Source organism: Simochromis diagramma, unplaced genomic scaffold (assembly GCF_900408965.1).
Source record: "Simochromis diagramma unplaced genomic scaffold, fSimDia1.1 OVJJ01000205.1, whole genome shotgun sequence".
NCBI classification, from domain to species: Eukaryota; Metazoa; Chordata; class Actinopteri; order Cichliformes; family Cichlidae; genus Simochromis; species Simochromis diagramma.
In genome coordinates, this window is record NW_024386782.1 from 12,478,588 (window position 1) to 12,494,062 (window position 15,475).

General features: G+C 41.7%; 1 protein-coding gene across 1 annotated transcript in view; it reads left to right on the top strand.

Moving 5' to 3' along the window:
• camsap2b (calmodulin regulated spectrin-associated protein family, member 2b) overlaps positions 1–15,475 on the top strand; it is a 33,694-nt gene that overhangs the window by 6,594 nt on the left and 11,625 nt on the right. Inside the window, exons 3-4 of the mRNA XM_040013957.1 lie at positions 6,089–6,268; positions 9,379–9,465. Coding sequence (XP_039869891.1) covers positions 6,089–6,268; positions 9,379–9,465 — 267 coding nt within the window. The remainder of the gene's footprint in view (positions 1–6,088; positions 6,269–9,378; positions 9,466–15,475) is intronic.

Consider the following 15,475-nt stretch of genomic DNA (forward strand, 5'->3'; position numbering starts at 1 on the left):
CCCTTACTTTACTCGTTACTTGAAAAAAGTAATCAGATTACAGTAACGCGTTATAAGTAACAAATAAGGCGTTACTGCCCATCTCTGGTGACGACATCAATTAAATCTCTGCAAATGTACGCATGTGCTCACATGTATCATACTTTGTTTATAGTGACTGTTTACTCACATATTTTCACAAATCCTGTAGAAAATGTTCAAACAGCACAGAAACAGTGCCCCAATTTATTTTCAAATTGTTTGGTTTATCTGACAAAATTTCCAAAACTATTCACAACAGAGAAACCTGCAAACCCTCACTGCTCACTTTGAGGAAGTGGAAGCAGAAATGTGTGACTTTAAACATCATTTTAATCAATTAACCAGACAGCAGCTTTATTTGATTACACAGTTAGAAATAATTATACTGGCACTAATATGACCGTGGCTGTTACTGTGTGCTTTGCTGTGTGCCAACCTCATGTGGAATACGTATGAGTCGTACTGTTAAACCATCCTCGCAGATCTGTCTTCTTGCAAGTAAAACAACGGCTAATGATGGGTTTCCTATAGCAAACCGTTCCTCACTGTTTAGCCACTGAATACAGCGCAAACATGACTCAGGTCACCTCACTAAGAGATATTACACGTATAGTCGTGTGCTGTCAAAACTACATTCTGGACTGGATGGAAAGTGAGTTCAATTCCACCATCAGGCCGGGGTCTTTCTGTGTGGAGCATGTTTTCCCCGTGTTTGCGTGGGTTCTCTTCGGGTACTCCGGCTTCCTCCCACCGTCCAAAGACATGCAGCTTGTGGGGATAGGTTAATTGGATAATCCAAATTGCCACTAGGTGTGAATGTGCGAGTGAATGTGAGTATGAATGGTTGTCTGTCCTTGTGTGTTAGCCCTGCGACAGACTGGCGACCTGTCCAGGGTGTACCCCGCCTCTCGCCCTATGACAGCTGGGATAGGCTCCAGCACCCCCGTGACCCTGAAAAGGATAAGCGGTAGCGAATGGATGGATGGATGGACAGTAACTATTGATAATTTCCGATTGATCTACAAATTGATTGTCTCATATAAAGCCATAATAATGTTGTCACCTTTTAAAAGCTGCGAGAGGAGCTCACAATAGTGTATTTTGCTTTAGTTCTGATAGGATGGTGAGTTGATGCCTGCAGATCTACACACACTGCTAACACATGCACGGCTGGAGCCCGGGCACTTCTGCTGACGCCAAAAGGTGTCTGCATTGCAGTGCACCGTTTCCTTCTCCTCCCTCCCTCCCTCTCTCCTTCCCTCTCTCTCTCCACCCCTCTCCATCCTTCTTCCACCTTCACTCTCTCGGCCTCTCTCAGCGTTTCTCATCTTTCTGTCTTTGCCTCACGTTAACTCTACTTAATGCGTGAAATGAAGCCAGAGATGATTTTCTCCTGAATTTTGGTGCAGTTAGCACTTCTCATTAAGCCTGCCTGTGCCGCTGCATTTTTCTCAGGCTGTAGCTGAATTTTATTAGCCCTCATTTTCAGCTCCAAGAGGTAATTCAAAGTTACGCAGCCAATTGAATTTTCGTGTCTGTGTTTGGTTGTACTCTTTGCCTCCTTCAGCGCGTGAGTGAGGTTGTCTTGAAGGTTGCCGCAGCGCTAAATGACCCCATGTCCTTGCACACCTGTAGAAGTGCACATAAGGACCGGTGTGTGTCCACACGCCTCCGTCTTTGTGTGCTTCAGGTGATTTAGTGACAGTCGTTAAGTAAACAAATGGAGCCCATCGACTCTCTAACTCATCGACCTTCATTTGTCTGACGTGCCGGCAGGCTATTAGTTAATCTGTCTGCTCTTATTGTTACTCTGTGTCCTTGTGATTTCATTAGATTGCCTCTGCAAAGCAGAGGATCTGTATGTATTTATGGACTCAGCAGGATCATTTCGGTCACACTAGAGTTGAGGCTTTTCATTTTGGGTTATGGTATATCTGCAGAGAAAATGATGAGCTCATGGTTTTCTCAGTGCTGTGCTACAGAAGAATAACTCATGTCAGGAGAGGGAGGAGGAAGGGAGGGGAGCGTGGCAGTTTGTCAGAGACCGAATGGATATATAGAGAGAGCGAGAGGAAAAAGTGGGGGAGATGTAGTTTGGCGGCTGCCATTTGGTTGCTGTCCAGGAGGAAAAGCAGGAAAGTAGAGCAAGAAAAGAGGGGAAAGGGTGAGTGTGGGAAGAGCTTTGGAAAAGATGTGAAGGAGGTATTGCCTTTCTGGCGGTCATGAGGACACGTGTGTGCCAGAGTATGTGTGGAAAAGGCCCCGTGTTAATATGGCCATCTGGAAAGACGGGAGAGGAGGAGGAGGAGGGGGGGGAAAAAGGGGGGGCATGACGGAGGAGGAGAGGAGCGGCATACGTGGGGAAGAGGGAGGGTTAGAGGAGAGGAGGGAGGAAGACGTGATGTGCACTACTGCAGCACTGTGGAGGGTGGGGCTCACACTGAGTCAAAGAACGTCTGGCGCACAAATTAGAGCTCCTTTAATTGCCCGTCTTCAAATTCACACCTCCGTGGAGCAGATGGAGTCAGATGTCCGGTGGCGTGTACAAGGCCTGCTTTATTTTCTCATTCCTCTTTGACTCGTCGCCCTCAGAGTGTTAAAACACTGAAACGAGAAAGTGACAAATGAGAGAGTGAGAGACGGAGCCTGAGCAGTAACTGATTTTTCTCTGCAGAGGGGCGTGTCCCTCCATCAGCTCTCTGTTGAATAACGCAGAAAAATTTGGAGATTTTTGCAGATGTTTGCAAAAGAAAGACGGCTATCAGTCTCCACATCTGGGTAGAGGCAGGCGTGTAGGTGTAAAGTTGTGCAGTACAACCACTTGCGGGGCTCAGATGTCCCTGCACTTGTGATGTTTGTGGAGAACGACTTTTATTGTCTGTTTGCTCGGCTGTATTTTGTGCTTTACTATAAATGCCTTTGATCAGGGACACACGCACGCACACAGCTGTGGGAATGAATACCGATGAATTCCTGTTAGAAAATGTGCACGAGCGTACTGCAACGCTTTACATGCCAGGCGTCTGCCATCTCCACAGCCTTATAAGGCGTGTCTGTCACCGTGAGTGCTTTCTGTGCACAGACACGCACCACAAAGGTCTTTGTGGAGGCATAATAGACGGCACATGGCTCTTAAAATCTTGTTGCATTATCAACAGTAGCGTCTTTTTTCCCCTGTGGATATCTGACCAGTCTGTAAATATGTAAGCAGCGACTGAAAACTGCCCGTCCTGCTCGTCCTCATCTCTCAGGCTCACACTTTTATGTTCATCCCCATTACTCCAACATACATGCACATGGACATCGTGGACTATAATTTCTGCACAGGCTTTGAGTACATAGACTATAAATTTAAAAGGCATCACATGATAGCTCGGCTATTATTCTTGCAGCATTAGTGGGCACTCAGACAAAAAACCAGCCCTGCTTTAAAACAATGTTAAGTGGCTGTGTAGGTGCGAGCACATTGTGTCAGGTACTCTCTAGTGCACTTTGAGTACCGGAGCCATTCATTTGAATTGAATGTCAAACACTGCAGTGGGTTTTACTGGATACAACTCAGGATTTTACAAGTCTGGAAAGTTATCAGGGCAGCGCGCTACTATCTTTCATCGCTCAGGCTGCAGGGTAAACAGCAGAAATTGCCCTTCATCTAATCTGCCAGGAATGTGCCTGTGTGGACCTATGCTGGTACTGCTGTGCGTACTGTAAAGACTCTGAAAACCACTGGAGGGGAAAAAGGTCATACCCATGTTATGCAATGGAGGACTGAAATGCATTGAACAAAATGCATTTTGCCTGATATAATTTATATATATATATATATATAAATATAAATATTACTAAATATTTTTAACTTTTTAAAAAGCTTTTTAGCTGTTACAAAGCTAAAATATATAGAAGACAAAAGTTGGGTCAAACGCACTGCACTGAGACTTAACTTCTTTTGTGTTTTTTGCACTTTTACGATTTTAGTTTTTTCTATTTTCTGGTGTTTTCTTAAGTTACAGTCCTCTCAGGGCCACCATACTTTTGCCATGGCGAGGCTTCCATCCGTCCATTTAACAGGTTACTGTCAGTAACTTTGTTTTACTTTGACCCACAAAGTCAGTGGAAAACAGAATTGTTTCCCATCCACGGTGGGAGGGACTTAATTAGCTTCTGTTTCTCTGCATAGACCACAGAGCTGCTTCAGTATGGGCAGTCTTACATTACCATAAAGAATAAAGGGAGCTACAGTAACTGTTGTCTGTCCTACCAGGTTACAGAGAGTTATGTGCCTTAACTAATGTTCTCCATAAAATATGACAAATAAAATGCTGGATGTCAGTGCTTTTTTTTTTCCTGATATAAAAAAAAATGTCAGCTTAAAAACATCCTTATTTTAAAAAATGAACATAAGTGATTTGTCACAATCATTTAAATTCATGTGGCTTCTCTGCACACACTCATGCACACACCTACCCAAGCCTCTTACCAATATTAAAGATTTAGTAGTTTTATGTAAATGACTTAAGAAAAGCTTCAATCACAGAAAAAGCTCAGCGAGTTTCATTTAAATCACGGTATTTCACTCTTTAGCTTCGCTCTAAGCTGCTTGGCGTCTCTCTCCGTCCGTCTGTCCACCCGTCAGCCAGACGTCCTGCAGCACATCTGGAGGAGAATGCACACAATGTCAGACATCTGGCAATATCCTGAAGCTGCAGGAATTGAAAACAGTGTCTGTCTGCAGACGTTTTCATAAACGGCTCAATAAGTTTGGTAAGAATCATAAATTGGAGCTGTCCAAACAATCCTGGGCACCTGTGTAATGCGCTGCAGGTGAAACCAGCCACCATCCTCAGACGCACCAGCTTACACAACATATTTGTTTATATAAACAACTTAATAACTGATGTTTGTCAAGTCATGGTAAGCGTGAGAACCTGCTGCTTCTTCTGTTTTTCTGTTTGTTTGCATAGCTTCTGGTTTTGATGTGTTGGTTGGGGTTGGGATTCATATTAAATAATAAATTAACTAACTCAAGAACAGAGCTTACACTGGATAAGTATGAGCACTTGGTCTACATAACAGTATTTAATGTGTGCAACGTAAGCACAGCTAACTTGAGTAGCATTTACTCACATCAGGTACAGCTGATCAAAGCATCTCAGCACTTATTTCCATGAGGTCAGAGCTCATTTTACTCCTGCACCTCTCTGCATGTTTAGACTGGCAGGACGACATGCCGTGATGACTCTGAGCACCAGTGGAAGTGTAAACTCATAGCGCTGAAGCAGGAGTTTGTTTCTTTGGAAAAGACTTGGTCACACTGGCTGTTGCATGTGGCTCTGTGGTTATGAATAGAGGCCTGTGCTAGACAATGCGCCTCACTGCTTGTTTTTGTCAGTTTGAGTCACTTCGATCATGGAGCTCCAGATTTTAGATGTTTGTTTAGTTAGGCTGGACGCACAGAGCAATGCTGAGGCAAGCAGCAGGCAAATATGCTCTCACACACGCACACACGCACACGCACACGCACACACGCACACACACACACGCACACAATGTTTTTGACTGTAGTGTGACAGGAAAGGGAAGGGGAGGTCTGTTGGTCTGACCGGCCTGGAATGGGACTAGGAAGGCTGGGAGAATGTCAAGCTTTGTGTAGGTGTTGATGTTGCTTTTTTAACCACTCAGATAAAGCCAATGACTCAAAATTGGACGAAATGTGCCTAATAGAAAAAAAATAAGTATTTTTTTCCAGCGTTTAACAGTGAAGCAGTTTTACATGGCTTAAGGCAAGACGGATGGTGATCAGAAGGCAGCTGAGCAGCTGGTCTGGTTTGACAGACTGTGTGAAAGTGAGGTGGATTTTTTTAAAAACAAATGTGCCATTTATATAAATTACTTTCATGGTTTGTTTGTTTTTCCCACACTCTTTTTGGCAACTTTGCACTTAAAAATTCCCAGTTGTCAGTCTGTTGCTTTTGGGAAAACCTTTCAAAGAAAAAGATGAAATAAAAATTTCAAATCTGTAGCTGACTTTACCTTTTTAACTTGATCTGGCTGCTGTGTGTCTGTGCAGAGTTCCCACCTGGCGCTCATAGACACCCTGATGATGGCGTACACCGTAGAGATGGTGAGCGTGGAGAGGGTGATGTCCTGCATCAACAGGTACTCCACAGCCGAACCATCGAACGGCGACGGACACATCCAGGAGCTGCCTTACGACACAGAGGATGCAATCACCACCTGGATCAACAAGGTACTCGTATACACAAACACAGGGAGATGTTGTCTCCACAAGCTAAATTAAGCCTTAAGCCGTTTACCAAGGTGGCTTTTTATCGTTTCACTCTACTTACTTTGTGTTCTCTGGATTTAGTAGACACTCAAGCTCCTGGAAAGTGTGTCAGTTCTTAATTTCTCCACTGTTTATAAGAAATCTAATATGTTTGCAAGAGGAGAAGATGGAAAAACTGGCACCGTGCACATGTGATAATGCCAGAGAGATTCCCAGTCTCTGTTAAAGCAGGATTAGGAAGAATAGTTGTACCTCAGTGGGGCTTTAAAGCCTGTAAAGCCCCACTGAGATACAACTATTCTAACCTTGTAGACTGTATATAAAAGAGTGACAGAGCCAGCGTGATGGTGGTTAGCAAGTCCAGTTGTGAAGCCTCAATTTGAGCATTTTTCACTGATGTTTTGAAATCGGACGTGATAAGCAAATAAGCAAATGATGGATCATAGAGTAGCCATTTCTTTCTGCTTTGTTCTCCTCTTTCACTGCGATCGGGAGCATAATTTAGAAAACAAGCTTTGTTGTGTTCAGTGAGTCTTATAAGTAGCAGTTGTCACTATGAGCTCACCAGGAAAATATCTGCTGAAGTCACAGGGCGGATTTCTATAAAACCGAACTTCTTTCTTCAGTCAGAGGAGGCGCCACCTGCTGACTACCTAATGAATACAGGTTAAAAGAGCTTTCACATTGGCTTCAACTTTCAGATCTCCATCCATCTTCTACATACAGTCAGTATTTTTAACAACTTGATAGTAGTCTCACCTGTTTCAGCTAAACTACGACCGATACAGGTTTGTTTTTGTTTTTTAAACCAATACTGATACTGATTTGGTGATATAAAAATCTAATATTCAAAAATATTGCATGATGTTACTCTTCACTTCAGACATAAACATGAACAGATTTCCTAAAACTTGTTTGCACTCTGCCTAACTTTGCTGAGAAGTAGTGCCCTCTGGTGTACAAACTACGCAACAACAACACTCGTAACATCTGAAGGGTGTTTCTCCAGTCTTTACTTAATTTTTTTAAAATTTTCATTCATAGGCTATTCTTGCTGTCAGAAAGAGAGGCTGGGCTTGGATTGCAAAGGTCAACCTGAAAACACAGAACGTCAGCCAGTCTTTGTTTATTGATTGCAAATCAGCGTTAAAGTTCCCACAATTGGAAGCTGCAGTGGCTCAGGAGGTAGAGCATGTAATCTGCTAATCAGAAGGTTGGTGGATGTATCCCCGGCTCTTCCAGTCTACATCCCAAAGTGCCGTTGGGAAAGACACTGAACCCCAAATTGCTCCTGATCCATCAGAGTGTGATTGCGTGTGTGATACTTAGAAAGTGCTTAAGGCATAGAATAAAGGGCTGTATGTGTGAGTGTGAATGAAGCGTGTGGTAAAAGCACTTTGAATGCTCAGAAAAGAAAAGCACTAATAAGTACCACTCCATTTACCATGTGCAATCTCTCTTACTGTTTCTCTCAGCATTACAGTTTCAGGATGGTTCTGGCCTGTGGAGAGACAATCAAAGCTAATGGTAACATTAGCATTACAGCTGCAGGACGCACTAAAACAAAGATTTTCTCATTGTTGTGGAACATCACATATCAAAAGTCAATTTAATCTAACTGGTCTTCAGCTCTTCGAATGACTGCCAGACTCTTGAGTTTGGTTTTACATCCATGCACAAACCAGCGTTTGTGCATGTGGCTGAGAGATTTTAGATCCTACAGTGTTAAACTTCAAATTACCAAAAAAAGAATAAATAAATTACACAGGCACGAGTGGGCTGTGCTGGGGGCATGGCTGTGTGTTAGCAGATTGCAAAAAATGACCTTATTTATACCCTTTTTATTTAATATTTTTGGGGTGCCATGCAGAGGATTCTCTGGCAAAGGGTAAAACTTAACTCTGGGGTCAATCCACCACCTGGATCCAGCTGAAAGCACTAACACGTACCCAACATGAACCCCGTTAACTCCAGCCAACTGTGTAAATTAGAAGGTTAAGCACATTCCTGGAGCGAAATTACACTCACAAAGCTTGTTCACTTAAAATTGTGTATTAAAGAGTGAGCCAACACTTTACGGTCAATCTCAACGAAAGGCCGACAAATAAGCACCAAAATAATAAGAAACATCCATAATTCAACAAAAAAACTACAGTTTCCAGGAATACAAACAACACAGTATTTCAGTTTGATGCAATTCAAATTAAACAACTAGGGAAGTTTTACTCTTTACCAGGGAACCTTCTGGCTAGCACCCCAAAATATAAAACAAAAAGAAATAAGGTAATTCTTAAGTATTTGGAGACTTTCACAGTATTTGCAGTGAGTATTTATATTAAAAATCCATTCAAATTTACCTTCAAGATGACAGCAGTTTGATCTCTGTTATTGCAGCGCTTTGGTTTAAAGATTGCTTGGTCACATTAAGTGGTTTTTACTATCCTTGATGAGTGTTTGAGGAGTAAGCTGAGTGTGAAACAGCCTCATCTCAAAGATGAATTCCTTTCTTTCTCCTTGAAATAATAAAACAAGCCTCAGTACAGAGTTCATCAAATGTAAGATCTTCTTATCATCAGCCATAATCCTTTCTGGAAGAACTCATGTGCTGTCTGCTTCAAGGCCAAAGGCGGAAAGATGCACACTTTGCAGGATTTATTTACAGACACACACTTGGAAAAACATTGACGATTGTGTCTCTGCGTAGCCCCGAGGCGTGGCACGCAATGGCGGGGGGGAATGGCTGATGTGACCATGTGTATCCTCGGTCATTTCTCAGCGTGCTCGGCCAGATCCTCTGAAAACAATAAAAACAAACCTTTAAACCTGTGCTTGCATCAGAATTTACCTGAGTTCTGTATATTGGTTCGATGGTATATTTATATTTAGCTTCAGTCGTTGATGGGTGGAGGTGGTGGTGACAAACAATCTTCTGTTTGATGTGGGCCTTCTTACTATCACCGCCCGGTTTTTCAAGTCTTCAGCACAGACTCACTATTCACTTTCAGTGTGCACCAGATGCTCGTCTGACTTTTGACCTCGTTGCCTTTCTCGTTCCTTCTCTTTCTCTGAAGGTAAATGAACACCTGAGGGACATCCTTGTAGAGGAGCAGAAGTTGAGAGAGGCTTCACTGCAGGAGTCAAACGCCACAGCGCTTAAAGTAAGAACGCACGCATAGACTGAAATAAAAAATTCCCCGAATGATCCAAATAACAGGGTGTTCAACGACCTGCTGATGCCTGTGCTATAAAACTCCTGTTATTAGAACTGCAAACATGGGGAGACTGTTAGCTCTTTTTATCAGCACCTCTAAATGAAACTCTGGTGTCTTGTGAAACAACAGATTGTAGTTTTTTTATCCTTGTTCCAGCTTTTTACTTTACACACTGAGTTGCATAAATCTTCCAATCTACGGTAACTTCCAGCAGCAAAGTAAATGAGAAATTTGTATGCAGGTGTTGCAAAAAAGAAAAAAAAAATCTATTAAATCTAGAGATGGACCGAACTGATATTGCGTATCAGTCTGATACTGACGTAAATTACTGGATCGGATATCGGAGAGAAATAAAAAATGTCATCCGATCCATTAAATATCAAAAAAGCACCTCACAAAACTTGCAACACGGTGTAACTCGGCTCATAACCGTAGCACGTTGGAGCAGTGTGCTCACGTGATAGAGCGGCTGTGTGTATTTGGAGCCTCGCTACCAAACCGGCATTTCATCTCCGAGGAAGTTATCCCAGAGAGAAGTAAAGCAAGTGTGTAAGTTTATCTCTGAATGTTTGTAAAGCATTCCCGCATTAAGCTTAACAACCGATATATGGAGCGACTGCCTCTTCTTGCTGCTACTTCAATCCTGAAACTGATCAATGATCAGCTGATCAGCTTTTCTGTCGCGAGTCCGTCTCTCTTCTTTGTTTTTGGCCCACTTCGCGCCAGAAAGAGGAAACCAGCGGCTGAACAACAGCAGCACGTTTAACCTTGATAAGCTGTTGTTAGAATTTATTTAATATTACTTTCTACACCAGGATCCCTTTCTATGCAGCTGACGGCTGGTAACTGTGCAGGGGCGGATCTAGCAAAGTTTAGCCAGGGGGACCGATAGGGCATGAACAGGGAAAAGGGGGCACAAAGACATACTTTTCTTTCTTATTCTCATTTAAAATATCTAGCTTTTAATAAATAATTATCTGAATCTTACACCCAAAGTTTTAATCTGATGTAAAATGTATAGAAGTCCATTACTGTATATAGTAACTGTTAAGTCTAATATACCCTAGTAAGCTATACTACTTTTTCCTTTGGGAAGATACCATCTGTGCAGTCTGCAATTCTGTTGAAGAAAGATGTTGAATCTATTTAAATATTGTAGAAAAATAATTTATTTCTGTGCATTTTTTTTCCACACTGCATCAAATTAAAGTTGATTTCGTCGATTAAGCATCATGAGGTGGAGGGTGGGGGGTTCCCTATTATTTTTTTTATTTTTTTATTTTTTTTATATTTTTTTTGGGAGTTTGCAACCCTATTAGTTAGGTAGCTTAATATTTCTGCTAAGTACTCTTTAAAATACCAGAATAGGGAGGATTGAGTAGGTTTAAGTTCATTAGATTGATCAGTGTTGCTGAACTATGAAATATTTTGGGTGCAGTGTATTTTTTACATACAAGTATAACAGAATAGCTTTAGTGTTGTTGTTTATTTAAACTCAAGTATGAACTTATACAAAATGCAGCAAGATATTAAAAAAACAGTTTTATTGATTTAAAAACACTATATCGGATTCATATCGGTATTGACTGATATCCAAATTTATGGTATTGGTATCGGACTTAAAAAAAAGTGGTATTGTGCCATCTCTAATTAAATCTATTTTTGAATTCTTTCAATTACTTCTCATTTTGTCACCAATCGCGTTCATATTATTGGATTTTAAACGTGTGGAGATACACACACACACACACACACACACACACACACACACACACACACACACACACACACACACACACACACACACACACACACACACACATGCAGTCACATGCAGCTCAGTACACGGGGCTCTGTGAATCAGAGGAACAGATGAGCTCAGTCTCAGACCAGCTGCAGAGAAATGTTGGCAAGAGTTGCCACACTGCTGTTAAAGGAGACAAAGAAATGTGCGGGGAAGCCAACGAGAGAAAGGGTGACAGACACAGGGGTGGAAAAAAAACAAGAGAGAGAAAAAGAGGGAGGAGGGATAATCAGAGATGGAGGAAAGGGAGAAATGACACCACAGTGAGAGACACTCAGGAACTTTGTCAGTTGTAGCAGAAGAGAGGCAGTGTCATCCTGCAGGCCTCGTAGTTATGCAACGCTTCGAGCCAGTCTACTGGCACAAACACACTGCAGTCAGATACCATCCTCTGCTGCTCACTTAACCGTGAAGCTACAGTGCGGTGCTTTGTCGGGCCTCGAGTTCTAAAACAGGCACAAGATGGCGAACGTTTAAAAATGGAAAAAAAGATTTTTATCTCACCAAGATGGAGTGGAGTACAAACGGGGGAGGGGGGATCACTTGTGTCAGGTGGAAATGATTAGCTATACTCTAACTCAGAGAGGTAAACACTGATTGGATGGAGTGAAAGGACTAATTTCAGAGATGCAATTCAAGGAACATGCCTTTGTTTAGGATCTAGAATCTTCTCCAGGCCTGTGTGCCTCTGTGAGGAATGTTGGTCAGAGCCCAAAACTTAGAAATGGAAGTTGATGCTGACAGCAGAGAAAGTGTAGTGTCCTCTAAAGCTAGTGGGGTACATCATCTGGGAAACATGAATGTCTTTTTCCAGCAACCCACAGAACTGACAGATAGTTAGCCCAGGTAACAGACACAAAATGTTGATTTGACCTCTTTCATGCAGTGAATTAAAGGGGCATTCATACAGGAAGTGAGTAAGCTGCAGTGACAGGATGTTTAATATGTTAGGTTACCTAGGCAACCGGAGTATGGAATGTCCACCAGCAGCGAGTGAATCACTTCCTGAGTGGACACCTTAACTCTAAAACATGCTCACAGGTTAGTTCAGCAGCCCAACAGTAACAGTATCTTCTTATTAGATATTTTTTAGCGATTCACACAAATATGAACCTTTATAATGGCCGCGCACGGAAAGTGAGGGCATCGCCAGAGTCGGCTGGATTCCTCCTCTGGGGAGCATGAATGTGCGGTGCACCCACAAAGTTACACTGCAGTTCACAGCTGAAAACACACAGTGTCGTGGATGAACCTGTTCGCAGGCAACAGGTCGTAAGTTTCCTGCACAGTGTCACTGTGAGTGTGTTTCCTCAAATGGAGCAGAATTAACTGGCTCTTCAAAGAACTGCAGGACGTCACGAGTGGTTAAGTCAGTTAGACGAGAGCTTTTATCTGCTGTGGGAGTTTCTTGGCACGTTTTCTATTGCTTACTGTCTGTTTTGTGTTAATATAGTGACAGAGAGAGAGATCAGTGCCTATCTGCGATTGCGCTGTGGTAACACACACGCGGGGTGTGTGACCTATCAAGGCTTTGTTAAAACAAGTTAGAACAAAGGAAGACTACAGCCTTTTTAAGGTTTTGAGAAATAGCTGGACGCTCAGTCAGTCAGCTGCTTTCCTCCATGCTCCATCACACAGCTCCTTCTTTGCAGTGTCAGAGAGATAGAAGTCTATTCACTTATTAGGATTTTTTACATGTACACACACACTGTGCAAACACACACTCTCACACCAGAGGATGAGCACAAGACACTTCTCAGTGGGGCTTGTTTATTCTGGGATTGTGTGAAAAGTCGTTAACTATGGTCTTATGACCAAGCACTCAGCGTTTCTTTGTGTGGACTGAGACTTCAGGTCTTAATCGTATTATTGAGCAGAAAGTTAGAAAACACACAATGTTGGATCATTACACAAGATTTAGGATCTTAGTTGCAAAAATTAGGTCATGTTTGTGGCTGTGTAAAGTATTTTTAGCTTTAGGTTTCGAGTGCTTATTAGTTTGCAGCTTATGTCAATAACTTTTCAAAAGGCTGCATTAAGTTTAATGGAACAAACTGAGAAGAGAGGCCAAGAAATGAGGGATTAGACTTTGGATGCAGATCTGACTTTGAAACAGGCCTGTGCACATTTAAACTACAGTTAAGTGTAAAATAAAACTGCAAGTCCTGCCTGAGCACAAATGGACTGGGAAGATCGAATCTGCAGTTAGTCTGGGGACCATGAATGAATATGACAAACTCGCTGACTGTTTTTATTTTGCCCAATTAGTTATTCCCATTAGCTCTCTGTACATTGTGTTAATAAGTCATTTGCAATTGAAAAGGAGCTGAAATTAGGCAATAAACATTATATCTAAATACTGAAAATATAAATCACCTTGAACCTAAACTACAGCCTTCTATCTTAAATACACGTTGCTGCGTAGTATTTGTGACTTTGTGTGGTCTCTTTATGTATGGTACACATTATGATTACATTTACTTATTATAAATAAACATCCTCACTGACATTAATCCAGTTACATTAATTAAAGACACAGTGGGCTTTTTGACTAAGAGGAATAATTGTTTATTTTGATGATTGTGATTTATTGATAAGGTACACTGCTAAAAAAAAACACCTACAGTTGATTGAATGAATGAGAATTATGCAAAATTGGAACATAAGGCGCTTGAAGCCAGTCGTTTAAGAAATACTTGGCAGCGGGTTGGTTGAGCAATCTGACTCTTGTCACACCTATGAAACATAGACAGACCCAGACAGCTGTGACCTTATTGGCCAGTAGCTTCTCAGAGGTTGCTAATTGGTTCAAACCAACTTTGTTTGGTTACAGATGCTTAAATTAAACTAGCTTAAAGTTGTAATAATGCAGGTAAATAATACTTAAATTTTTTATTTGTATTAAATCACAAGAAATGGAGTGCAGCAAAAATAAGTGGTGTAAATAAAGTTCAGGGTCATATGTACCCACATGGAAAAGATATATATAAATCTTATAAAGTTTGTATCTGTCTTGTGTGAAACTTGTATGAAAAGCATACAAGAGTGAAAACAGATATAAGATCCCTTGAAAAATTATATAATGAAACTTGTATGTTTTGGATACTTACTAAAACAATATATGAAAGTAATGAGAAAGTGGCCACTTTCATGAGTAAATCATAGAAGTTTTTACTATTTCTTTTCCATGTGGGTAAACATGGGCACCTATGGGTGTATGACACAACTAAACTTCTGCTTTAGCAGATGCATCCCGTGATTCTCACTGTGTGTTTTGATGCTGATTTCAAATGTGTGAAGAAAGTAACACATTTTAAGTATTATATAGCTTTTGTAGAGGTATTAAGATGGTGTTTGTTCATGAGTCCTAGCAGCTGTAGCATATTTTTCCCTGCTGTTGTTTGGGGAAACACCTAACACCTAACATTCTCTCCTGTTGTTGTCCGATCATCATCCACCATCAAGTCTCCTAGCAAATGGTACTGGAGATTAGTACCTGTAAGTCGACTCATACTGAGAAACACCTCTTCAACAAACCCGCCAACTTCCTCCTCTCCCAAAAATCCCCCCCGTCCCTTCACATTCACCTCCCGACTTGCCTTGTCAGTCACTGCATGCGGCCCTGACCCTCGTCATGGTTTGGTCAGACACCCCCGACCCTTCAAACCCAACCATCGTTTTCACATCTTAGACAAAAATCATAGTGACCATTTATGACCTGTCATTAGGGAGCTACACCTATACTACTGGGCTATGCATAGCTCTTATGAGCACATAAACATGAGATCTTCTACTGAGTAATTTTATTGAACATAATCGCTCTGTTGTATGTGATAATTATTTTGTCTTCATGGGCAAACTAAGAATACCGATGCCCTGAATGCGTATAATAATATGTAGTAAAGTTGTTGCTGTGGTTTTGATAGTCCCAGAGGGACATGGAGAAAACTTGCAGGGAGGAAGGATACACTCACACACATTATTATTTAACTCTAAATCACACACATTGTCTGCTGCAGCACCAGAGCTTCAGACTGCCTCAGTGCCACTGAGTTCTCAGTAGATGTTGAAATGGTGCAAACCGTTCATTTGCTAGCATGCATGCAGGGAACTAACCACGCCTCACAACCAGTCGCAGAGAGCAGGGTTGTG